This window comes from Tachysurus vachellii, chromosome 3 (assembly GCF_030014155.1).
Source record: "Tachysurus vachellii isolate PV-2020 chromosome 3, HZAU_Pvac_v1, whole genome shotgun sequence".
Taxonomy (NCBI): domain Eukaryota; kingdom Metazoa; phylum Chordata; class Actinopteri; order Siluriformes; family Bagridae; genus Tachysurus; species Tachysurus vachellii.
Window position 1 is genome coordinate 1,944,529 of NC_083462.1, and position 26,601 is coordinate 1,971,129.

General features: G+C 40.1%; 3 protein-coding genes across 3 annotated transcripts; all 3 read left to right on the forward strand.

Annotated features, from left to right (window-relative positions):
* The first annotated feature begins 3,149 nt into the window (after positions 1–3,149).
* si:ch211-256m1.8 (uncharacterized) lies at positions 3,150–8,356 on the forward strand. The gene is made up of 3 exons (XM_060865255.1): positions 3,150–3,540; positions 3,910–4,308; positions 4,419–8,356. Exons 1-3 carry the CDS (start codon positions 3,493–3,495, stop codon positions 8,274–8,276), a joined length of 4,305 nt encoding a protein of 1,434 aa, XP_060721238.1. The 5' UTR covers positions 3,150–3,492; the 3' UTR covers positions 8,277–8,356.
* A 1,781-nt stretch (positions 8,357–10,137) lies between these two features.
* Positions 10,138–11,838, forward strand: mpst (mercaptopyruvate sulfurtransferase). The gene is made up of 2 exons (XM_060865273.1): positions 10,138–10,753; positions 11,154–11,838. The coding sequence occupies exons 1-2, from the start codon at positions 10,156–10,158 to the stop codon at positions 11,450–11,452; spliced, it is 897 nt and encodes a 298-aa protein (XP_060721256.1). The 5' UTR covers positions 10,138–10,155; the 3' UTR covers positions 11,453–11,838.
* Positions 11,839–16,435: 4,597 nt separating this feature from the next.
* Positions 16,436–17,710, forward strand: LOC132842116 (uncharacterized). Its single transcript, XM_060864787.1, has one exon. It carries the CDS (start codon positions 16,436–16,438, stop codon positions 17,615–17,617), a length of 1,182 nt encoding a protein of 393 aa, XP_060720770.1. The 3' UTR covers positions 17,618–17,710.
* Positions 17,711–26,601: the final 8,891 nt, after the last annotated feature.

Genomic DNA, 26,601 nt, shown 5'->3' on the forward strand with positions numbered 1-26,601 from the left:
TCTTGTCTCGCATGCACACGCACACACACACATTCAATTTAAAGGGATAGTTCACCCAAAAGTAAAAAAAAAATCTTTCATAATTTTCTCACCCTCGTGTTACAAACCTGTATAAATTTCTTTGTTTAGATGAACACACATGTAGATATTTTAAGGAATGTTTGTAACCAAACCATTCATGAGCCCCATTCACTTCTATAGTATTCTTATTTCCCCACTATGGAAGTGAATGGGGCTCATGAATGGTTTGGTTACAAACATTCCTTAAAATATCTACATGTGTGTTCATCTAAACAAAGAAATTTATACAGGTTTGTAACATCATGTGGGTGAGAAAATGATGACAGAATTTTCATTTTTAGGTGAACTATCCCTTTAATATTAATAAATTACACTTACTCCAATAATCTCTCTCTCTCTCTCTCTCTCTCTCTCTCTCTCTCTCTCTCTCTCTCTCCAATAGTTAATTCACTTCAAGGTTTTTGGTTGACGTGATTAGTTGTTGTTGTTATTCTCTTGTTAAAAAGGAAGGATCTAATGTAAGGATTTGGTTTTCATGTCCCATTAAAAGGTGAATGCCTGTTCAATAAATGCCATTTGGTTGCATAGAAACCATTGTACTTTTTTATATATATACTTTTCCATGGTCTTCTGCCATGTTTGAGGCACATTGAAACATTTCATGCTTTTATGTTGGCCTTATTTCAGTTACATTTACATCTTCTTCTTTGTAGTTTTGATTTTTATTCATTTTTAGATTTATATTGTATTTACAACTCACCTGTATGTGGACACCTTTTAAAAATAAATGCATATAATAATTTTTTGGTGCAAATAAGACTTATGGACTCATAGTCCATAAATACTGTAGATTTAACTTTGTTTAATATATACATTTAGTTAAATCATCAAACATCTGTATGACTTGCCAGTGACTTGCTTGACTCAAGCTACGACTTGACTTGACCTGCTTGACATAAAGCAGTGACTTGACTTGACTTGACTTGACACTCACAAAAAATGACTCAGACTTGCTTGAGACTTGAAGGTTAAGACTTGAGACTTACTTGAGACTTGCACATGTGTGACTTACTCCCACCTCTGGAAATAAATCACCTTTGGACACACTTCAGCTCTCATTTTCACCAAGAGAGACACTTACAAAATATCACACTTTGTTCAGAACCATGCAACACAAACAAAAAAAGAAATGCAGACACCTTGAAAGATAATGAAATGAAACTTTTCTACATAAAACCATACTTATATACAGAACAGTAAACTGTAATAAAATATGCAAAGTTAATTTCTTTTCAAAAAGTACCTCAGCTGTGACAGGAAAAGTGGAGTTTTTAAAAATGGCACGAATTGGTAAGTTTTATGTGTTGGAGCATCTGTATGTCACATTTTTTATTTATTTAAGGTAAAACCCATTAGAATTTTATTTGTTCCATTTAAAATTGTATATTATTTTGTTAAAAGATAATTTCTTTACTAACTTACCAACATTTTTTGCAATATTTATTTTTGTTTTAAGATTTGGAAAATTAAAACGACTCAACGAATCATTTCAGGGATCCTAAACACAAAAGACCACATTTGCATAGCTTTTTAGTGTGTCTAAGACTTTTACACTCGAATACATGTCTTTAGACTCCTTGTTTTGCTACGTTGCTGATTTATAAAAAACAGGGAGGTGAACAGAAGGGGCAGTGATGGATGCTGCCTGTACAGGGAGGTTGGAAATTAAATTCTGTTATTAAAGTCACCCGGTCTGTGTTACAGCCTTCATCCTGTTCAACTTCTGCAACAAAACCAAAGTTGCTTCAGCACATAACTGCAGTCTGACATTCTGCTCTCATGTGAGTACAAATTCTATATACATAGATAGATACATAGATAGATACATAGATAGAGACTATATAATCTGTGATATATAATAATTATAAATGCATCAAGATGAAATGAAGAAATTTTAACTTAAGGTCATTCTGTGAAATTTGGAATAACATTAAGTTTATCACAATGACATTATTGTACAGTGCTGTTTAGTTCTGGAATCTGATTGGCCAGACTGTTTTCTTTTATTTCCCACATAAACAGATTAAAAGCATATGCAACCAGTAATATGGTGAAGTTTTATGAAAGGAGACAAAATACAAAAAATGTACATTTATACTAAAGGATTGGAAACTCTGATAAATCTACTTCAAAACTGCCAGCTTGTTTATTTTTATTTGAGCAATAAATAAAGAAAAATCTGCCAACTGGGTCCTAAGTGTGGATGTGGAATATTGGAAAGTAACTTAAAATATGTTTAGGTGTATAAAAGGTATAAATAGGTATAAAAATATAAAATAATTCATTTATAATTTAAAATCATTGTTGCAAATATTACCTTAAAATAAATCCTTTTAGACAAACTCATGTTAAAGCACGAAGTCTATGTTTCCATGAAGACGTGACACACAAACACTGTGCTAGACTAATAAGATAGGAAACAAAGGTTGTCTCTCAGACACTAAGTAAAATTTAATTTTAGTGTATCCTGTGGGTTGCATTGGAATTTGACTGAAACATGAGGAAAATGCTGGTTTGAGAAAACGAGTTAATGAATTTTAGCCTAAACAATGAAGCACTGCAGATCATGTGAACTGTGAAGAGATAATTCAGCCATAATTTAGAACTGAGTCACACGTTCCTCGCTGAACTTACCACAAATTACTGAAGTAGGACAAACTAAGAATGAAATAAGTGAATGAGAATAAATAGATGTAGCAAAATAACAACAAATACAGGAACAAAAAGGGGATAAATAATCTTAAAGAGAAATGACAGATGAATAGCAGAACAGAACAAAAGCAAACGTCTCTGGGGACATAAGCATTATTAAATGTACTGTGATCAGAATTTAGATGGAAATGAAATCACAAAATCACAAAACACTTTTGATGTACAAAACTTTTGCACTCAAAGTTGAAAAAATGCTCATTATCGTACTTTATTGACATCTTGTCAGGTGAAAATTTACATTTATATCCTGGTTTAGGAATTGATTTAAAAAATATGTCCCTTGGTTCTCTTGTCCTCAGGATGGCGCTACTCGATTATCCCGTTCCTGACTTAGACGTCACATTGAAAGAAGCAAGCCGAGTGCTTCAGCTTATTCTGACTCCAGAGGAGTACACCCAGTTTAAAAGTGCTCTTTCTCAGGAAACAGAAGCTCTAAAGGATGTACACAAGCAGCTGAAGTCCAGCATCTCCTGCCATGAGAACTGGGTGACCAATCAATTTAAACAGCGTCTCCTGTCCAGTTTCGACTCTCTACCGACCTCCACAGCAATTCCCTCAGTGCTCCCTCCATCCAAAGCTGTTGGTGAGAGTGTGCAGCTTGACAGGGCTACCACTCTACTGTGGTCTGTAGCCAAGCTGTACAGTGAGCCCCGGCTTGTCGAGGGTGATGAACCTACAGAACGCACGCAACAGTCAGAGATGTTTGCTGCCAGTCGTTTACCAGGCAAACATCAGGATCAGATAAAGGTAAAGATATGGTAAACTGCTTTTCAGACAGGTTAAGGTTTTTAACAATGTAATTACTACTGAGGTATCTTTGGGATTTAGCTCTGCTTGTTGTTTTCCTTTCTTTAAAATGAGAAATAACTTCAAGTAAGATACATCTGCCATGTTGATAAGGATGGATTTGTTGCACATGACCTACACAGCTACACCCCCTACAAGAATTGCGTATATTAAAGATCAAAACAATCAGTGTGTATTAAAATGAGTGTATTAAAACTCTTTTCATGTGGGAATCAGTCAAAATGACTCTGACATATCAAATCTAATCTGTATAGTACATTTGAATATGCTTTCATTAAAACAGTTTGCCTATTCTAATTTTATTCTCAGGTCTATCCAGAAAGCCTGCATACCATCGTGATCTGCCAGGGAGGTGTATTCCCAATTCAGATTATACAGAGGTGTAGCGAAACGGGCAAGGTCTCACCTGTGCCTCTTCTTAACCTCTACACCCAGCTAGCTCATGTTATGCATCTTCCAACTGCATCAGCTGTTCAGGATCCTTCTATAATTTGTGGTCTCTCTGCTCTTAATCGTCAAGCATGGTACGCTTTCAGGGAGGAGATTCTGAAAGGTGGTGGTGAAGCAGCAGAATCACTCGAAGTGATGGAGAGTGCCATTCTGGCGCTGTCGCTAGAAGACTGCTCTGCACCTGTGGACCTGGCAAATACCCTGAGTGTGGTCCGTTTGGGAGGAGGGAACAGCAAGTCTTTGAGGTACTATGACAAGGTATGTAAAAAAAGTGGATGCTATAGAAACTTATTGCATTGAAATTAAAAACTTTACGCCATTAAAATTGCATTGAAATTGATATGCAATTATTGACATTTTATCTACAGGTGGTAAACATGGTGGTGTTCAAAGATGGTGTAGCTGGCATGCTGTTTGAACACAGTGCCCTGGATGGAATGGTAGCTGGCCTTGTGGTTGGACGTGTATGGAAAGTTTCAGAGTCCCTAACTATAGAGCGTATAGACAGATCAGATCATACTGTTTCCCACCCAAAATCTCTCCAATTCCCACTAGGAGGTATTACAATTCTGGATCAACCACTTTACAGTCTTTCAGAAGCAAATAACCCTATTGTTACTTTTGAAGTTTCATCTTACCCAGATGTTTTCACAACTCTAAGGAGTCACAGGGGATTATATGATGCATGGATAAATTTTGCATTGCAGCTCTCTCTAAGGCAAACTCTTGGAGAATCAGCTGATCGATACATCATGGTGACCCCTACTCACATGCGACACTACAAACATGGTCGCTGTGATCCCACATATTCAGTCACAATGCTGTCTCGTCATCTAGTTACAGCCCTAGGGTTCTGCATCAGGCCAGCTGATGACCTTTGCTATACCAAAGAGCTCTTTCAACAATTCCACTTAGCGTTCATGGAGCACAAAAAACATATCAAAGCGACTAAAAGTGGTAGTGGTGTAGGGCCTCATTTAGCTGTCTTGCGCACTGGTCTGTCTCAGGACAACCCGCTTAAGAAATTTCTTGATCTTTTTGGGTGCCCCTCCATTTACCTGACTGGATCGGATCTGATGGAAGGTGTTGACTGTGCTGTTGGCAACGTCTATGCAACTGACCAGCTAGCTGTTACATACCTTGGCAAGAAGGACAAGGTTCGCATTGTGCTGAATGCAAAGGGAACATTTGCCGGTATCTTAGGAAAACTCAAGCAGTGTCTTGAATTAAACATAAAGCTTGTGATGCTTCTCGCAATAAGGTATGCAATTGCTGGGCAGATGGGAGCCATCGAATGCCTTCTGGAAAAAGAGAATGAAACAAATGGCACTGCAGCAAATAATTTCACAAACGAATGGAATAAATTGGTGGACAAACCAGACTCTACTTTCCCAGGAACATCCAATTTCACCATGATGATTCATGGAGGAGCAGGAGAGGAAATGATGTTGAACAATAAGGTAGATGGGGTTATTGAATTTGCCCTTCACACAGCACTTACACTGGGAGTAAAAGTGCTAAGACAGGGAGGCAGAAGTCTGGATGCAGTTCAGCAAAGTGTTGCTGCTTTAGAAGACTGTTTCTTATTTAACGCAGGCAAGGGCTCTGTGTACAACCAAAATGGCCAGCATGAGTTGGAGGCTACTATTGTGGATGGACACAAAAAGAACTCAGGATCAGTGGCTTGCTTGCACAATGTTAAGAACCCAGTGAAAGCAGCCCGTTATGTCATGGATAACAGCAAACATGCATTACTAATAGGAGATGGTGCTCAGGAGTTTTTGAAGGGTCTGTCAGAAAAAGAAAAGCCAGTGAAAACAGACTACTTTCACACTGATGTCAGATACAAGGAACTTACAATGAAACTCAGTGGAAATACAAACAACCATCCTCAGACTGTAGGTGCAGTCGCGCTGGATTGCTGGGGCAAGCTAGCAGCAGCCACATCTACAGGGGGCTTAGTAGGTAAGTGGAAAGGTAGAGTTGGAGACACAGCTATTGTCGGAGCTGGAATATATGCTGATGAGAAACTAGCTGTTACGTGCACCGGTGATGGTGATGCATTCTTATGTCAGACAGTTGCTCATAAAGTAGCTAGTCTCTACAACCTCAAAGGGTACAGTCTAAGACAAGCCTGTCGAGAAGTGATTTATGAGGTTCTGGGTGCAAAATGTGCAGGAATCATTGCTATTGACCACAAAGGTGAAGCTGTAGTTGAGACAAATGCTGGAGTAATGTTTGTTGCATCAATGAAGAGTGGTGTTGCTCAAGCTGAAGTCTTCAGACCCATGATGAACTTTGCGAATGTGATTTGGGAAAATCATGAACTAGTAGCTTATTTGCATTCTGAACCATGGACCTCAGGAACAACCATTCTAACCCGAAAAGCCTTAAATGGACCAAACAGTATTTTTCAGTTAACTGTGCCTAACTATGTCGCAATGTTATTAGAGGCACAAACAGTAGCTAACTTGCTTTGTGAGAAACTAGGTGTGTACCGATGTGCTCTTGTATTTAGACCCCAACCAGACAAGCCTGCCTTTATCAAAATCCTACCTCTTTATGGCCTAGAACCTAACTGGAAGTCTTATCTTGCCAGGGAAGAAGAATTCTACACACATGACCCTGGCTATTGCAGTTCAAAGAGTGGCCCACGTTGTGAGGATGAATTCCTTGACCAAGTCCAGGCAAAGATCAGGGCTCAGCTCCCAACACCCAATGCTCCATCTTACTATGATTTCCATGGAGATCCATCTGACAATGAACTTTTTTCACACATTGTGAAAGGGGAGGTGCAACACTGGCGTGTGTGGGAGGATAATCAACATGTAGCCTTTCTTACCCCATTCCCCAACACACCTGGCCTTACCGTTCTGGTGCCAAGACGACCACTATCAAGTGACATCTTCCGTCTTGACAAGAATGACTACATAGCCCTCATTTTGGCTGCACGGAAAGTATCTCAACTTCTTGAAAAGGGAATGGGTGCTAGAGGTGTGGCCCTCATATTTGAGGGTTTGGAAATAAATTATGCCCATGCCAAGTTAATTCCAATTGTCACAAAGCAAGGTGAAATGTCTCACACTGTGCCTCCCCAGTTCTGCCCAATCTACCCTGGGTATGTCACATCTGTTGATGGTCCTCCAGCAAGTGCAGATGCTCTAAAAGAGATCCACACCAAAATCACAAAGACATCTCCGCCTCGAACTTGGGAAAAACCTGAAAGCCACTCCATATTAGCCATTAAGAGCCAATGGTACCGCAATCTCTTTCAGATCCAAAATACTTTATTCCACAGTACGGTTGATTTCTTCACAAACATATGCAAATACTCGTATGCTCTGACACCAATCACAACTGACACCATTTCTTCACCAATGGGTCTAGGGTCTGACTCTGAGCCTGTTTTTGTCAATATGTTAGGCCAAGATGTGTACTTGGCTGACTCCATGCAGTTTGTCCTAGAATACTTCTTACGATTTCAGGAGGGTCTTCCGGGGACATACTATGTCTCTCCCAGTTTTCGAGGAGAGAACCCTGATGCTACTCATTTGAATCAGTTTTACCATGTTGAGTGTGAGTTGCTTGGAGACATGGATGCTGCTGTCAGCATAGCAGAAGGCTATGTGGTCCACTTGACGCAGGCAATGTTAAAACATCACTCAAAGATCATCCTAAGTGCAGCAGGAACACTGTCTCATGTACAGGATCTGTTAAAGATGATGGAGAAACCACTCCCAAGGGTGACTCTTAAACAAGCCATTCCAATGATGTCATCCTCTGATTGTGTTGAGTGGGTACAAGATGGGCAGCCTCAGTTTGGCAGAAAGCTTACACGGAAAGGAGAAGCAGCCTTGATTGAAAAGTATGGTGGTGCTGTTTGGTTGACAGAAATGGATCACCTCAGTGTACCCTTCTACCAAGCTTATGTTAAAGGCTCTAGTAAAACCAAAGCAAAGGCAGCTGATTTGCTCTTGTGGTTGGGGGAGACAGTAGGGCTTGGGGAACGACACTCCACCCCTGAGATGGTACAAGAAGCTCTACGACACCATGCTGTGCCAGAGGAATCATATAAATGGTACATCAACATGAGGAAAGTCATACCTTTGTCTACAAGTGGTTGGGGGATGGGTACAGAAAGATACCTGTGTTGGTTACTACAGCACAATGATGTTAGAGACATGCAGATCATCCCCAGAATGAAAGCCAAGAAATACATGCCTTAAAATCTAGTTCGAGTTCAAGTACATTTATTAACATAACTGAAAGTAAGATTCCACGTATTAAGATGATTTTTATGACCACATATATAAAAATAGAGATTTAAATAAAACATTCATGTATATCTTTCAGATATAGTGCAGTGATGCTTGCAATACAAATAAATGTTAGCATTTTATAAATGTATGAATCTCAGCTTGTACACCTAATCACTGAGTAAATCTAAGGAACACTGGCTTTTGGTGTGTAGCGTGTGACATCGTTAGTTAATTAATTTCTTCTTTCATTTCTTGTTTTTTTTTTTAATTATGGAAAATATCAATAAAACCCTTATGTTACACATAAAAGTATATCTGTTTTCTGTGATCTGTTTCATCTGAATTGTACTGTAAAGTTGAAGTGATGAGTTCATTCAATTGTTGGTGCAAAACCATGAGTTTGTCAAAAGAGAGTAAAAGATTTTAAAATTCTACAAATTAGGTCAGTAATCATTTTCATTATCTTTCACCATGGTGACGGGAGGTACATACAAGACATTTTTTGTTCATTTATAAAATTCCAGTCCAGGACACGTCTAACATACTTTAATAATGGCAAGAAAATAAAAAGCAAAAGGTCCATTGGCCCCAAACACCATGATATCACCCTTCATAAATGATTCAGATCGAGAAAAAAAATGGATCACACTTTATATTTAAAGACTCATGAGGTTTTAATCACATTCTCATAACTGTGACACACAAATAAAACAAAATAACTCCTCAGACTCTTGACGATACGAGGGTTCATAATTCATCTCAACATAACATCTAACATGAACTCAACTTTCCCCAAAATGATTTTATTTTATAAATAAAGTTTTCATGATTAAAAAGTCAGGATCTTCTGGGAGTTAGAGTGACCTGCTGAGATTTTATTTTAAGAGAAGTCAAATGAAGAGTTGTAGGACGAGGACAAAAATTTTGCTTTAAGTTGAACTCTAGAATGCAAATATAGTCATTAGTAAAAACTAGGGTTCTACAAAAATGTGACAATGTGAACGGTTGAAAAATGCAATGTGTGAAAAGTGTCACATTGAAGGCATCAGCACTGTATTAATTTTACATCTAAATTAGTTGCACTGTTGAAACACCAGCGGAAATGGGGGCATTTTAGGTGGGAAGATCTAATTACACTTAAAGGTGGGGTGCACTATGTTTGAAAAATGCTTCAGAAAACTGAGTCGGGCCGACTAACAAAACAGAAGTGTACCCAATTAGCAGAAAGATGTGTGTCTTGTCAATATGCGGTGAAGAGTGTTCAGTGTGCAGGTCTGACATTAGCAGAAAGCGATTGAAACATTGACATGGCGGATACCTGCCGTTATAGAGCTATTAAAACAGGGGCCCATTGGGGTTAGGTGCGTGTTTGTTTTGGTGATTTCAAAGGTCAACATTGGCTTTCAAACATTGTGCACCACACCTTTAAAATGATGAGTCAGGCTTTGCTAATGAGCTAATTAAGTTACAACTAATCACTTCCTGTGTCAGAAAATTATTTATTTAAATATTTGCATCAGTAGTGTATTTGTGGAACAATTTACAGATATATTCATTTCTTTTTTAAGATATATCGAACCCATATTATATTTTGTTTACGATGTTTAACTTCTATTCATAAGACTCTTTGATTTATTTAAAATAATTATAATGCACTTTGCATTATTTTGCATTGAGTCAGAAATAAAAATGATCTTTTTACTGTTTTAAAAAGAAAGGATTGCTTATTTCATCTCTAACTTCGTTGCTGCTTCTGATAAACAAGAAATTTGTTACAAAAGTCCAAACGAATCGATTCGTTCACTCAAGAGTTCAAAGGAATCGATTCGTTAGTGAATCACTTCAGATGAGTGTCATGGCCGCTCAGGTGAAGGCTCTGGTGGGCGCTAAGTGGTTAGCTGAAGCGATCAAAAACAAGCGCGTGGGACCGAGTTTGCGGGTTCTGGACGCCTCGTGGTACCTGCCGGCAGTAAAACGGAATGCGCGCGAGGAGTTCACGCAGCGTCACGTCCCAGGCGCGTCGTTCTTCGACATAGATGAGTGCAGCGACACGTCGTCCCCGTTTGATCACATGCTGCCCAGTGAGGACGAGTTCGCCGAGTACGTGGGAAACCTGGGCGTCGGGAACGACACGCATGTGGTCGTGTACGACTGCAGTGACTTCGGCGCGTTCGCGGCGCCCCGCGTCTGGTGGATGTTCCGCTTCTTCGGTCACCGCTCCGTGTCGGTGCTGAACGGCGGCATGAAGAAGTGGCTGCACGACGGCCACCCGGTCACTGACCTGTACTCCACACCGGAGCGCGCGCACTTCACGGCACAGAAGAACGCCGCCTGGGTGAAAACGTACGAAGACGTGCTGCAGAACCTCACCGACCGGAAGTTCCAACTCGTAGACGCGAGAGTACAGGGACGTTTCCGGGGTCTCGAGCCTGAACCTCGCGAAGGTAAACATTAGCGTTTTAATAACTGTTAGAGATGCTGCTTTAATCACGGAGCATCTGTTATTAGCTGGATGTGCAGAGAGATTATCTTTATATTAATAACTATAAAAGTCTCAAATTACATCCTGTCATTCTTTATCATTCATTATTCTCCTGTAACATGACACCTCTGTCTGTCTGTCTGTCTGTCTGTCTGTCTCTCTTTCTCTCTCTCTCTCCGTCTCTCTCTGTCTGTCTCTCTCTCTGTATCTTTCTCTCACTCTCTGTCTGTCTGTCTGTCTCTCTCTCTCTCTCTATCTTTTTTCTCTCACTCTCTGTCTATCTCTCTCTCCGTGTCTGTCTCTCTCTGTGTGTGTGTCTGTCTCTCTCTCTGTCTGTCTGTCTGTCTCTCTCTCTCTCTCAGGCACAGAACCCGGTCACATACCCGGCAGCATCAACATGCCCTTTCCTTCCTTTATGGATTCCTCTGGACAGGAGCATCCAGTGGAGGAGCTTAGGGAGATGTTCCAAAGTGCAGGCGTCGACCTGCAGAAGCCCTTCTGTGTGACGTGTGGTTCGGGGGTGACGGCGTGCCACATCACGTTTGCAGCACACTTGTGTGGACACCCGAACGTGTACCTGTACGACGGCTCGTGGTCCGAGTGGTTCTATAAGGCGGCGCCGGAGCACATCGTCTCCGAAGGGAAAGGAAAACAGCAGTGAGATTAGAAAGCTGGAGCACAAAATGTGAAAGTGCACTTTAAACTAATCCAATCAGTGCCTCGTGTATTGTTATTTAACTGTGTTTATAATTCACAGTAAAGAATATAAAGATTAGTGTTACTAATTTTATGCCTGTTCACTACATTTATGTTCTTCAGTATGTAATTAAAAAGCTCAAAGACCGCTTAGCATTTAAAGGTTTAAATAGGTTTTAATCTTTTGTTGTTTCCAGTTTTAACATTTACTCTAAAACATAAGACAACAACAAATTCCTTAGTATCATAACATTAACAGTAATATATTCTTAATAGCAACATTAATAGTAATACATTTTAATTTGGTAAATAATTATTTTTGTGTTTGAGCAAATAAAGAGAAAAACTGTATGAACAGACGGTTTAATGTCATATCTAAACGAGTGTGTATATAATAATATAAATATCCCTCTATCATGTGTGAATGTAGTGTATGTGAGAATCAAATGATCAACCAACTGAAGTGACATCACCTGCTTTATCTTCACTTCTCTGGCACTATATCATTACTATGATACACACACACACACACACACAATCCTGTTTTTTATAAACAAAATGATTTATCTTGGGGGAAGAGACCAACGGAAACAAGAATAAAACAACAGAAGAGGTTAAAGTTTATGTTCTAACACTGAACACTGAAGACACCCTGAAATATTTCCATATAGCGAGTGATATGAGCGTTAGACCATCAGGATTCTAAGCATGAGTAAAGGTTTGAACAGGAGAGGTTTCCTCATGATGTGTGTGATGGTGAATAGTTTGTAGGTTCTGCAGGTTCCCCTGCTATAAGTTTCTCATTACACCGATTCACACGATGACCAAAACAGAACCTGGACCACTGAGGGTGTAATGAGGCTGGAGTCATGACGCTATGTCACAGAAACCCTGGCAAGATCTTTGTGAACTGGTGTTTTTTTTTTTTTTGCTTTTCAACATACCCACTTTCTGCCAATAGTCTTCCTCTATCCTGGAGTCCACCCTGAGCAGCAGTTAGATGATTATTACTGTCCCTTAAGGCAGCCAGCGGCACAGGAATTGATGTGGTCACGTCACCTCAGAGTGTTCAGATACTTGACAACTGAGTAAACTAAAATAAAACTGGACCATCTGTCAACTGAAGAAGATGCTAAAGTCCAGTGTGTAGAAACTTGTTGATAATAATATGGAGTGTCGTTAGTTATATTACACCATGTTATTATTATTTTCTCTCTCTCTCTCTCTCTCTCTCTCTCTCTCTCTCTCTCTCTCTCTCTCTCTCTCTCTCTTTTGACCACAAGATGTCACTAGTGAACAATATGTTGAAGAACTTTGTGTAATAAACCATTTCACGATAAAGTTGAGAGGAAAAGCTTCATTTCACCATCAATACTACAGGGCAAATAATTTAAACATAAGCAGGAGATTTTTTAATTAAAAAACACCTTTTATAATGTAACTGTTAATCTAAAACATGACAGTCTTCTGATATTACTGTTTCCAGGTTCAAGATACCACTGTGGTTCATCATATTTTTCTGCAGTGCTTTATCCCTTTTTATCTTAACATCCTTTTATTTACACTGTTTCTGTGTTTCAATGTCTTCCTTTTTCAATTACAGGATGAATTAAAAAATAATGCTACAATAGTTTTAAAAATTAGCCATCAGTCATTTTTAGTGTATAGTTGATTAGTGTATAGTTGATATGGGGGGGGAGGTTGGGCAAAATTGTAATAAGTAAAAAAGTATTAAACTTAAAGTTTAACAACAAATCATGGGACAGAAAATTAGTAAGAATAAGACAAATGCCCTCCTAAGACCTCTTGTGCCACCATTTTCATGTTTTTTTGTAGCCTCAGTGACCTGTAAGGGAAAAGCTAAAAACAGATCTGATAAGAAATACATTGCTTTCATTAACTAACTCACCAAAAGTCTGTGTATCATGGTTCAGTTTATTTATTATGGTTTGAAATAAGAGCACCTCATGGATGGTGTCAGCTGTCTCAGAAAAAATAATTGGATATTAAGGTTTTGTGAGACATTTTATTTTTAAATTTATTTCTTTAAATGTACTTTGATGCACATGTTCCAAAATAACCTTACAGCTGTTGGGCAATTGTAATAATATACAGTGATACCTCGAGATACAAGTTTAATTCGTTCCGTGACTTTGCTCGTATCTCAAATTACTCGTATCTCAAAGCAGTTTTCCCGTTTAAATTAATTAAAATCCCATTAATCCGTTCCAGCTCGCAAAATTCCACTCCAGTTGTTTTGTTTATGTGTTTTGAATATGACAAATGTTCAGTACTGTATTTATAAATGACAAATATTGTATAAAAACATACAGTAATAAAAGAGAAGGTTAAAAAAATAAACTGGTTTTACTTTACGGAAGATGCGCACGGAGGTTGAGGGAGGAGTAAACAGGAGGAATTTTGTCTCGTATGTACACTTTCACTTTCGTTCACTTACTCGCTACTGTACACTCTACTGTACACTCTTAATGCTACTGTACACTCTACTGTACACTCTACTGTACACTCTTAATGCTACTTTACACTTAAATGGAACTTAACTAAACTTCACTAAAATTAACCTTTGTGACTCTCCATATGAAATGAATGACTTCCTGTTTATCGGCCGTCGTTTGCCGTGTGCAGTGGAAAGGCGGCTTTAACCGAGTGAGACGCGGGAAGCTGAGGGGGGGGAAACAGAGCACACGTGGTTGTTGGGGATCTTTGTGTCGGCGGCAGCTCGGATGCTCGTATCTCAAAAATTTGCTCGTATCGCAAGGCAAAAGATTTCTCGAATCACAGCTCGTATCTCAAAAAATCCGTATGTCATATATGTATGTATATGTATGTAAATATATGTATAAATATACTAGTTAAGAAATACGTAAAGGCATTTAAAAATCTTAAAAATAATAAAGCGCCAGGTAATGATGCATTAACCTGTGAATTTTATAAATCATTTAAAGTATAAATTGTTGGAACATGAAGAAATGTAGGGGGCATGGTGGCTTAGTGGCTAACACGTTCGCCTCACACCTCCAGGGTTGGGGGTTCGATTCCTGCCTCCGCCTTGTGTGTGTGGAGTTTGCATGTTCTCCCTGTGCCTTGGGGGTTTCCTCCGGGTACTCCGGTTTCCTCCCCCAGTCCAAAGACATGCATGGTAGGTTGATTGGCATCTCTGGAAAATTGTCCGTAGTGTGTGTGAATGAGAGTGTGTGTGTGTGTGTGTGCCCTGCACTCCGTCCAGGGTGTATCCTGCCTTGATGCCTGATGACACCTGAGATAGGCACAGGCTCCCCGTGACCTGAGGTAGTTCAGATAAGCGGTAGAAGATGAAGAAATGTTGCCAGCTATATTACAGGGATCAATTAAACTTTTCCAACAAAATACTTACTGTTACAGCAAGTAAGTATTACTGTGGTTCATCATATTTTGCTGCAGTGCTGTATCCCTTTTTATCTTAACATCCTTTTATTTACCCTGTTTGTGTGTGTTTCAATGTCCTATTTTTTTAATTACAGGATGAATAAAGAAAATCTGTAATCAGAGTGTGAACGTTTAACTCTGTTGCTGTTCTTTCTCTTCTGGATCACCACAGACACTTATTATGTGACATTTATAAGATGAACTTAATTTATATGTGTATCAGAGGTGGGTGGGTGAAAAGGGGAGGGCAGGTTACACATTATAAATACACAGGGGCTTTTAGTTTTGAGGCAGTGCACCTTTTGGGTCACAGAGCAGACAGAGAACCTCCACACCTTCACTGAAGACTATCAGCATATCCAGGTGGGAAGAGACTGCTCTCAACAATTACTTTTAAAGTTTTGTCACACTGCAAACATTTAATCCTTTTATACAATTACAAGCTTTTTTTTTTTTTTGAAAATCTGTATGTGGAAGCTGCCTGTACTTCCTCAAAATCATTCACTTTTCCCAGTCAAACTGAGTGACTCATAGCCTTTGTTGATCACTGATTGTAAACTTCTTTAGTTCATATCAATTGTTGTTATTTAAAATCTACTAAAGTCACCTCTGATGTCTGATGTATGGGTAATTTCCTTTTTACAGGAGATTTTAGCTAGAAGGCTATAAACAGATCTAGTATTCATAAAGATTCTAAGATTGTTCTCAGAGAGCTTCTAAATTATCAAGAAAATTATAAGTTGTATAATTTCTCTTTGAATGGTTAAGATTCTTTATGAATAACCTTTTTCTTTACTATGATCTTCTCTTTCATTTTAAGCGGAAACATCCACATTTCTAAGAATTGTAAGAATTAGGTCAATAGGAGAAAATCTTTACACTTAGAATCTTTATGAATACGAGCCTTGGTGAGAAGTACAATGAAACATCTGTCCCACAGTTAAGCTTGGATGAAGAGGTGTGATGGTGCTGGGAACCTTTTCAGCTGTTGGTCCTGATGAAAAGTCTAATAATGATATAGCTTATAAAAAGCTGCCCATATGTTTACCCACAAGGCTTAAACACTTAAAGATATCAAAGGGAAAAGGTATTTCTATATTTGCTAGAATTTGGAACGGTTTGTCAAATCCTCCCTGTAGATGTCAGATTCATGGAGTGTTAATGTTTGAGATGAACCTCAGTGTTAGAATCTTAAAGTCTCTATAATATTAAACACAATCACATCTAACTTGTCTGGTGTTGGAGCACGTTGAAGGTGAGTGTTGAAGTGTTGAAACTTTTTGTTAGTTCAGTTCAGTTTTATCTCATGTAAACACACCACCTTTACTCATGTGTCCACCAAATAACTAAACCCACCAAAAGTAAGAGCTCTCAGATGTTGTCTCTGTGCATCATGGTTCAGATTTTTTATTATGGTTTGCACTGTAAGTGTACAAATTGTACTCTGCTGGCACCCAAGAAGCCATTGTGATCTCATTATCAATTCATATTCTCTTTGTTTTTTAGTAGTAAAAAAGAAGCCATGGATTTGCAAATTGCAAAGAAAACTCAAAGCCTCACCACACCTGAGGAGATGAGGAACCAAACCAAGCTTGTGATGCAGCCGTATGCCTGGGAGGAGTATCTGACTCCTGCTCCTTTCCCTATAGTCATCCTGGGAGAGCTGTGGTTCAAATCCTGCAATTTAGATTCAGATTTCTCCATAAACAAGAACCCACCTAAAGATGGCTACAAGTATATCAAATACCCAGAGTCATTTCGTGCCTGCCTCATGCAGGTGTGTAACTTCAGTTGTTGGGTTTTCAATGAGGCCCATAAGAACATGGATGAGATTAAGCTCCACACCATGGAAGTTCCTGATTACATGAAGACAGCTGTAAAGATCCTGTTCGAAGGCAATGATGTGGTTATTGAAGCTCAGCTCCCTAAACAGCTGGCTAAGATTCATGAAGTTGCACAAGACTGTGTTCTGCTGGCCGATTCAACAGAGACACAGGTCATTGATGCCATCAACATTATACAAGAACTGCTGGAAGAATCTGTAAATGCTGTGTTTTTTTACAGCGAGAAGCTGGATGAAATCAAGAGGCAGCTGACTCCAAAACCACCAACGATGTATGTAGAATTTAGCACCATTTGTCAAATGTTGGATAAGGGTATGGATGCCATGCTGAGAGTGAAGGCGCAGTGGGAGAAGATACGGTGCTTTTTTAAGATGGTGTCCAACATTGTGAAACTTCACCTGAAACAAACCCTTAAAGATTTTGTATCCACATCTGAGAAGACACAGACACTTTCCTACAACGCAAAGCTCTTCTCCAAAGATCTGCTCTACAATCAAGCCTTTCAAGCCACTAATATCGCCAACCTTGTCAACATGATCTCTACAACCTACACTGAGGTGTCCACCAAGTACCTCATGGATCGTGTCAGCTCTCTGAGAAAACTGATGGTCATGGACAAGGAAAAGGCAGAGTTTCAGTCTGAAGTTCAGCATTTAAGGAACTCCTGTGATGAGGCTCAGAAAGCCATCTTTTATTTTGTCCTCAAGAACAAGAAGGAGTTTGAAGAGAAGTGTCTTGCAAGACAGAATAAGATTGATAAAGAGTTACTCGCCATTCTCTCTGCTGCTGAAGAGATAAAGAGCATTCAAGCAGCTGTTCAAAGTGGATTCACAGAAGAAGATGAAGCAGCCTACGCCTGAGTGAATAAACAAAAGTTCTTCTCTACAATTATATCCAATAAAGCTCCTAAAGTATAAAACAAATGCCTTACACTGTAATTAGCACAGTGATCGTATTCAGGCTCCTTGTCAGATGTGATCATAAATATCATGTGAGCATCATATCATTCATTTTTGTCACTTTTAATTAACTTGCTTTTTCTAATTATATTTATATCACAAATATTATACACACATGTAATATTATTGTGTGTGTTAATATATGTGTATGTATTAATGCTCTGTCTTAACAGCAAAGTGACAAATTTATTCTGCACTTCAAACTATTCTCTAATACACAATATAACGTATAACTTTTTCCATTAGCTTTGCATTTAACAAAAAAATAAAGATTTCTTACTTATGTGTATTATTTAGTACTCAGTAGTTTACTTAAGTGATAAATTTCTAAAATGATAAAAGTCGTTTACTTCACCTCCTTCTTCAGGTTTACAATTATAAAGACTAAACTCTTATAAATGGATGTGTTTTTATTATTTTTTCAGTGTGGGTGTTGATGTTAAATTGGTCCTCTATCACTGTACCAACCCAAATGTACCATAAACATCCACTTGAATCTGTCAAAAAATATTCCTTTAATATTGTGTTGATTTTTTGTTTTTTTTTTATATCTGGACTTACAGACCTGACCTGACCTTTTGGTGGTTTTCTGACTTTGACTTTTCCTTACAATTTACACTCTAAAAAATGATTCATGGGGTTAGTCTGTAAAACTTAAAATAAACAACATTTTCAGCATAAAAAAATTAAGTTTGTAATATGTGAGTATTGTGTTTGTATTGGTGAGTTGATAACTCATTTTAATAAGTCTTTCAAAATTAAAATAAAGAATACTGTCTTAATTTAATTATATATCGATTTTGAACAAACACTTTTACCTTCATGTAATAACAGAAAAATATTAAGTTAGTGAAACTTCTATATCTAGTGAGCATCCTTTAAAAGCTGAGTAAAGGTGGAATTTGCCCGGACGTGTTTTGCTGCCAGAGCGGGACAACTAGGAGCCGGAGAAACAGGCGAATCGAGGGAGCTATATAGGTAAGTTAATATTTTTGCTTTGTTTTAATCTCAGCAGCTACCAACTGTATACACAAAAATTCGTTGACAGACAGACACAGACAGACAGACAGACAGACATGCACACACACACACAAACACACACACATACATACATACTGTACATACATACATAGAAACATGTATATATACATACATACATACATAAACATGTAACAAGTTAAATAGTTAAATAATAAGCAAGTTAATTTAAGCACACTACCTAACATAATGTCTGTGCGTGCCATTTTTATCTGCTGTGCTGACACTTACATTTTCACAGTTGACCCATCTTGTAACCTTGTAAACCTTGAGCTTTTTCTAAATTTGCCATTACATTTGAGATTTTATTTTGCTTTCATATACAATCTGCTGCATTATGTTTGATGGTTAGGCAGCTGACATTTCTTTAAGTTTGCAATTTTTCTTGTTTAGTCAGTAAACCAACTTAAACGCAATTTGAAAAGATTCATTAGTCAGCAACACTTAAGACTATATGTTTTTATACTATTAATTTTTTTTTATAATGCGTTTATAATATTTTTTATAAGCTTTTACTGTCAAATCATAAGTTTAAAAGGTCTGAATTTTTCTTGCAGTGTATCCTAAGATTTAACTCCTGTGTCCAATAATGTCCTGTTTCTTTAAAGGATGATTCTGTGGAAAGGAGGACGGAGACTTGTTTTGACTTTGAGAGTTGAGAGATTTGATTTGTTTTTTTTGTACTATAATAAACCAGTTTAATCATAAAACTGGAATTGTGCTATTTCTTCTGATTGAAGTGAAATAAGTTACTTGTACTCAAAAAAAGTAAGGTAACAATTTGCATGGACATATTTACAGTAAGTAGAATGGAATCAAAATAAAGAAGTTAGAATAGTTTTAATTATGTAATTTGACCACTTAATATCACCAAAACTTTGAAATTAAAATTAAGTTGTTTCAACTTAATTCAGCTCTTAGAGGTCAATTCATTCATTCATAAGTCAATTCATGTAGCTTGTACTAAACAAATTGGGTTAGTCTAAGTATAAAAGGTTCATGATGTCTACTTAATAATGACTGAGTTGAAATTACTTAAAAAGATGCATGCAAATTGTTACCTTAATTTTTTAAAGTTGAGCCAACGTATTATTTTTTAGAGTGTAGCTTTGTTTGTTTGCACTTTGCCAGAATAAACTGTCTCTACAATTGAATTCAATTTCATTTCCAGCATTTGGCAGACACCCTTATACAGAGTGACAATATCTTATTTGTATACAACTGAGCAATTATGGGTTAGGGGCATTGCTCAGGGGCACAACAGTGGCAGATTGGTGGACCTGGGATGAAACTTACAACCTTTTGATTGGTAGCCCAACACCTTAACCACTAGGCTACCACATGCCCAATTTCGTCTACTGTTTTCCCCTTGGGGATTAATAAAATTCTCCACTAATAATATGTGTACAGTTTCCAACATTCATGTTTTAGGTGAAATACCTGAAGTTATCACCATGGCAACATTTACCTGTATGTAGAAATGTTGAGGAATGTTGATAATTAAACAATCTTCTTCTTCTTCTTCTTTCGGCTTTTCTCTTCAGGGGTCGCCACAGCGAATCATCTCTCTCCACCTAACCCTATCTTCTGCATCCTCAACACTTGCACCCACTAGCTTCAAATCCTCATTAATTACATCCATATACCTCCTCTTTGGCCTTCCTCTTTGCCTCCTGCCTGGCAGCTCCATGTCCAACATTCTCCTACCAATATACTCACTCTCCCTCCTCTGAACATGTCCAAACCATCTTAATCTTGCCTCCCTAACTTTGTCCCCCAAACGTCCAACATGGGCTGTCCCTCTGATGTACTCATTCCTAATCCTGTCCAATCTTGTCACTCCCAAAGAGAACCTCAACATCTTCAGTTCGGCTACCTCTAGCTGCGACTCCTGTCTCTTCTTCAGTGACACTGTCTCTAGACCATACAGCATGGCTGGTCTCACCACTGTCCTGTACACCTTCCCCTTGATTCTTGCTGATATTTTCCTATCACACAGAACTCCTGACACCTTTCTCCACCCACTCCAACCTGCCTGCACTCGCTTCTTTACTTCTTTCCCACTCTCTCCATTACTCTAGACTGTTGACCCCAAGTACTTAAACTCCTGTACCTTCTTCACCTCTTCACCCTGTAACCTTACTGTTCCACTTCCCTCCCTTTCATTCACACACATGTACTCAGTCTTACTACGACTGACTTTCATTCCTCTTCTCTCCAATGCAAACCTCCACCTCTCCAGGTTTTCCTCCACCTGCTCCCTGCTCTCACTACAGATCACCATGTCATCTGCAAACATCATCGTCCAAGGAGACTCCTGTCTGACCTCCTCTGACAACTGGTCCATCACTATAGCAAACAGAAAGGGGCTCAGAGCCGATCCCTGGTGCAGTCCCACCTCCACTGTGAACTCCTCTGTCTGACCTACAGCACACCTCACCACTGTCCTGCTCCTCTCATACATGTCCTGCACCACTCTGACATACTTCTCTGCTACTCCTGACTTCCTCATACAGTACCACAGCTCTTCTCTTGGCACCCTGTCATACGCTTTCTCTAAGTCTACAAACACACAGTGCAACTCCCTCTGACCATCCCTATACTTCTCCATCAACATTCTCAGAGCAAAAATTGCATCTGTTGTGCTCTTTCTGGGCATGAAGCCATACTGCTGCTCACAAATTTCCACCACCTTCCTTAACCTAGCTTCCACTACTCTTACCCACAACTTCATTGTATGGCTCATCAACTTTATCCCCCATAGTTGCTGCAACTCTGCACGTCACCCTTATTCTTAAAGATCGGCACTAACACACTCCTTCTCCATTCCTCAGGCATCCTCTCACTTTCTAAAACCCTGTTGAACAAACTAGTTAAAAATTCCACTGCTGCCTCTCCTAGACACTTCCAGACCTCTACCGGGATGTCGTCAGGACCAACTGCCTTTCCACTTTTCATCCTCTTTAAAGCCTTCCTGACTTCATCCTTTCTAATCTTATCTACTTCCTGTTCCACAGAGTTCACCCCTTCTACTCTTTTTTCCATCTGATTTTCCTCATTCATCAGCTCCTCAAAGTATTCCTTCCATCTCCTGTGTACACTCTCCTCACTTGTGAGCACCCTTCCATCTCTATCCTTAATAATTCTAACTTGCTGCACATCCTTCCCATCTCGATCCCTCTGTCTAGCTAACCTGTACAAGTCCTTCTCTCCTTCTCTAGTGTCTAGCCTAGTGTACAACTCGTCATATGCCTTCTGCTTGGCCTTAGACACCTCCCTCTTCACTCTGCGCTGTAACTCCTTGTATTCCTGTCTATTCTCTTCAGTCCTGTCCATATCCCACTTCTTCTTGGCTAATCTCTTCCTCTGGATACTATCCTGAACTTCCTCATTCCACCACCAAGTCTCCTTATCTTCTTTCCTCCTTCCAGATGACACACCCAGCACCTTTCTCCCTGTCTCCCTGATCACTTCTGCTGTAGTTTCCCAGTTATCTGGCAGCACTACCTGACCACCCAGAGCCTGCCTCAACTTCTGTCTAAATTCCTCACAACATTCCTCCTTTTTCAGCTTCCACCACTTAGTTTTCTTCTCTATCTTTGACCTCTTCCTCTTACAGACCATCAGAGTCATCCTACACACCACCATCCTATGCTGTCTGGCTACACTCTCTCCCACTACCACTTTACAGTCACTAATCTCTTTCAGATTGCCTCTTCTACAAAGGATGTAGTCTACCTGTGTTCTCCTACCTCCACTCTTGTAAGTCACTCTATGTTCCTCCCTCTTCTGAAAATAAGTGTTAACCACAGCCATGTCCATCCTCTTAGCAAAGTCTACTACCATCTGTCCTTCAAGGTTCCTTTCCTTAACTCCAAACTTGCCCATCACCTCCTCATCACCTGTGTTCCCCTCACCAACATGTCCATTAAAATCCGCTCCTATCACCACTCTCTCACCCTTGGGAATACTCTCAATCACCTCATCGAATTCACACCAGAATCTCTCTTTCTCCTCTAACTCACAACCTACCTTCGGGGCATAACCACTAACAACATTCAACATCACCCCTTCAATCTCTAACTTCAGACTCATCACCCTGTCTGACACTCTCTTCACCTCCAGAACATTCCTCACAAACTCCTCCTTCAGGACCACACCTACCCCATTTCTCTTACTATCCACACCATAATAAAACAGCTTGAATCCTGCTCCTATACTACGAGCCATGCTACCCTTCCACTTGGTCTCCTGTACACACAGTATATCCACCTTCCTTCTCTCCATCATATCAGCCAGCTCTCTACCTTTCCCTGTCATAGTACCAACATTCAGAGTCCCTATTCTCAGTCCTACACTCTTACCTTTCCTCTTCTCTCTCTGTCTGTGCACTCTCCTCCCTCCTCTACTTCTTCGACCAACAGTAGCCCAATTTCCACCGGCGCCCTGTAGGTCAACGGCGCCGATGGCGGTCGTTGTTAACCCGGGCCTCGACCGATCCGGTATGAAATTCTTACTGACAATTCGCATGGTTAGATTTGGCAATGTTTTATGCCGGATGCCCTTCCTGACGCAACCCTCTCTATTTATCCGGGCTTGGGACCGGCACAGAAGTCACTGGACTGTGACCCCCATGGCTAGATTGTTGATAATTAAACAGTCTATTGAAAAAATTAAACAAATAGACAAACCTATCACAAAAAGGGGTGGTAGGGGTGTGGTGGGGGGTGTGGTGGGTTAGAGATTAGGGTTAGGTTACAGACAGCAGGTCAGATTTTTTATACTGTTTGTCTATTGTAGTCACATTTGCTTACACTTTTACATAACACTGTTGTTAAATAGTGCAAGTGTGTGTGTTTGTGTGTACATGTGTGTGTACTTGCGTGTGTGTGTGTTTCAGCCACAGCTTGACTTTTCCTCTCATGTTGCTCATGTGACTCGCTCATTTCGGTTCCTTCTCTACAACATTAGAAGTATTCCGCTATTTTTGTCCACACAGGCTGCTCAGGTGCTTGTCTTGTCTCTTGTCATCTCAGTTCTGGACTACTGCAAAGCACTGCTGGCAGGTCTACCTATAAACGCAATTCATCCGCTGCAAATGATCCAAAATGCAGCTACATGGCTTGTTTTGTTGCCTAAGTTCTCCATACCATCACACTGCTGCGATCCCCCCACTGGCTTCTGGTAGCTGCAAGCATCAGATTCAAAACACTTGCCTACAAATCCAAAAATGGACCATCTTCCTCTCACCTCAAAGCCCTCATCACTCCTCACACTGCAGCCCGCACCCTCAGAGCTACAGCACTGCTCGACTGGTCCCACCAACTCTCAGGGTAAGAGGTAAGTATACTACAAGACTCATTTCTGTTCTGGCATTAAGGTGATGGAATGCACTTCCCTCTAGGGTCCTCAACATTCCCAACAATGTCCTGTTAAACCTCTCTGCTGGTTTAGCTTGGGGATGGTAGGGAGATGTACGTGAATGCCTAATCCCACAGTAACTCTGTAGCTTTTGGAATAGGCTGTTCTCAAATTCTCACCCTTGGTCATGGTGGATTTTTGCAGGAAAACCAAAGCGCATGATAAAGTCTTCAAAGATTTTCCAGGCTGCTGTCTTTCCAGACTTGTTTTTGGTGGCGTATGCCTGGGCAAACTTTGAAAAATGGTCTATGACCACGAGGATATACTCTGCTCGTCCTCTACTTTTCTCTAAGTGCAGGTAATCAATTGAGATCATCTCTAATGGAGCTGTTGTCTCGATGCTCTGAATTGGGGTTCTGGAAATCTGGTTTGGTTTCTTCTGTCTAAGGCATCGACAAACTTTTGTGACATAATGTTCCATCTCTTCTCTCATTCTTGGCCAGAAGAAACGTACACAAGCTGCTGCCACCATCCGATCAGCACCCAGGTGAGCCATGTCTTCATGCAAGTGTTTGTATATCATGCTTTTCAAACTTTCTGGGACAACTAACTGAGTTCTGGTCATTAGTTTCCTTTGCACGACACCTTCCTCATCAATGTAAATGATGCCATTCTCATAGGAGCCATCTGGTTCTTTCAGTTTGTCCTTGTGTTTGAGGTATTTCACGTTCTGCGCTGGATAAGTTATCGGTTTCCGCTTCCTCATCATCTCTCAAACTGTCAATTTTCTCCTTTGTATCTAACAATGTAGATAGGCCCTCATCTTCAAGTAAAACAACATCATCTACCTCTAAATACTGCAGAATTCGTCTTCTCAGCGCGCGAGGCATGTGTGTTTCACCCTCCCCCACATCCAGCTTCAGCATTTCACATAAACATCTCAGTTGTGAGGCGGATAATTCTAGTAATTTACTCTCGATTTCATCTAGCGTAGCTTACCATACAGGCAACATTATGAAATCTCACTGAACAGATTTGTGTAACTTACATTTGCAGTTTTTTTGCCGTTTCACAGTCCTCTTTCTCCGTCACTCGCGGTTGCACTGCCCACGCTACCCCTTCATCATGTCCAGGCTGTGCTTGCTGTTCTTTTCCTCCTGAATCTGTCGCAAACCGGGCGGAAACACTAGTTTTATGTTGCCCCCTTGGACAAAGACGACCACACCGTTTTGATTTTTCTGTAGATTTATTTGCCCCGTTCGTTTTTTATTATTTTCTGCCACGGATTTGGGGTCAGAACACACTTCCACGTTACAACATTTGCATACATATACTGTTTTTTTTTCTTCTACACTCTTGTGTTTTTTTGTGTCTACCGTGCCACCACCAGTATGGGTTAGCTATATTTTTTCCTTACAACTATTCTTTTTTAACAAATTGTCTAACAATAAACATACTTAAACAAGTGTAAACAAATTAAATAATTATCTGAGTTATTTGAGTTATTTGAGGTCACTACAGTTACTTACCACAATAAGTTGTGTTCCCAACCGAGGGAACTCAAAGCTGCGTCAGTGCTGACGCTATGGGAATGCTTCTGTAAGGAAGTTGTGTCTGAAGCTCTGTGTGCACACACGCCATTTAATGGCTCGGGAATGACACGTGATGGGGTGATTACGCGCCAGTAAGTCCATATAAGGGCATCTATGTCACACTACTCCAGCTTCTTTGTCTTCAGGAAGCGCTCTGTTTTAAGAGATGCGTGCATCCGTGCCCCCGCTTTATCATGGGGGAGGACACGCACTCTCTTTGCGTTGTTTTTTGGGAGAGGAGCATGCGCGGTCGGCTCTTGAGGGAGCCGGCTGCACGCATTGTGAGGGATTCCCTCGGCATACTCTCTGATAACGCCTGGCTCGCGCTGCGATTTCTCCCGACCCGGGAGTAAGCATGCCGGGCATGGAGGAGTTCCCCCCCTGAACAGCCGACAAAATCAGTGGCATTCGAGGAGCTCCTCGAGGGGGTGATGCAAGCTGTGTCTAGATTAAAATTAGATTGGCCTGAAGGGGACGTTGGTGTCGTCCGTTCTAAGCTAGACGACTACTTTCTGAGTTCAGATCACAGGCCACCTTCACGCAGGCGGCTGCCATTTTTCACAGACCTCCATGCTGAGGTGTGGAGGTCGTGGAAATGTCCATTTTCAGCACATATTTTTTCCCCCTGCCATGTCTGACATTTCGTCCATTAGCCCTTGTGGGTAAGGCCTACGTTTCAGCAGGCCAAGCATGTGCGACCCTGAACACCATGGCGGTTTTGCAGGCCTACCAAGCTGACCTGCTTACAGAGCTCGATGGTGGCGAGGGATTGGCACCTCAGGTTGTGTCTGAGATCCGCCGAGCCACTGACATTGCGCTCCATGCCACTGACATTGTGCTCCATAGGCCGTTCAATGGCTGTGCTGGTTGCCACGGAGAGGCACCTGTGGCTCA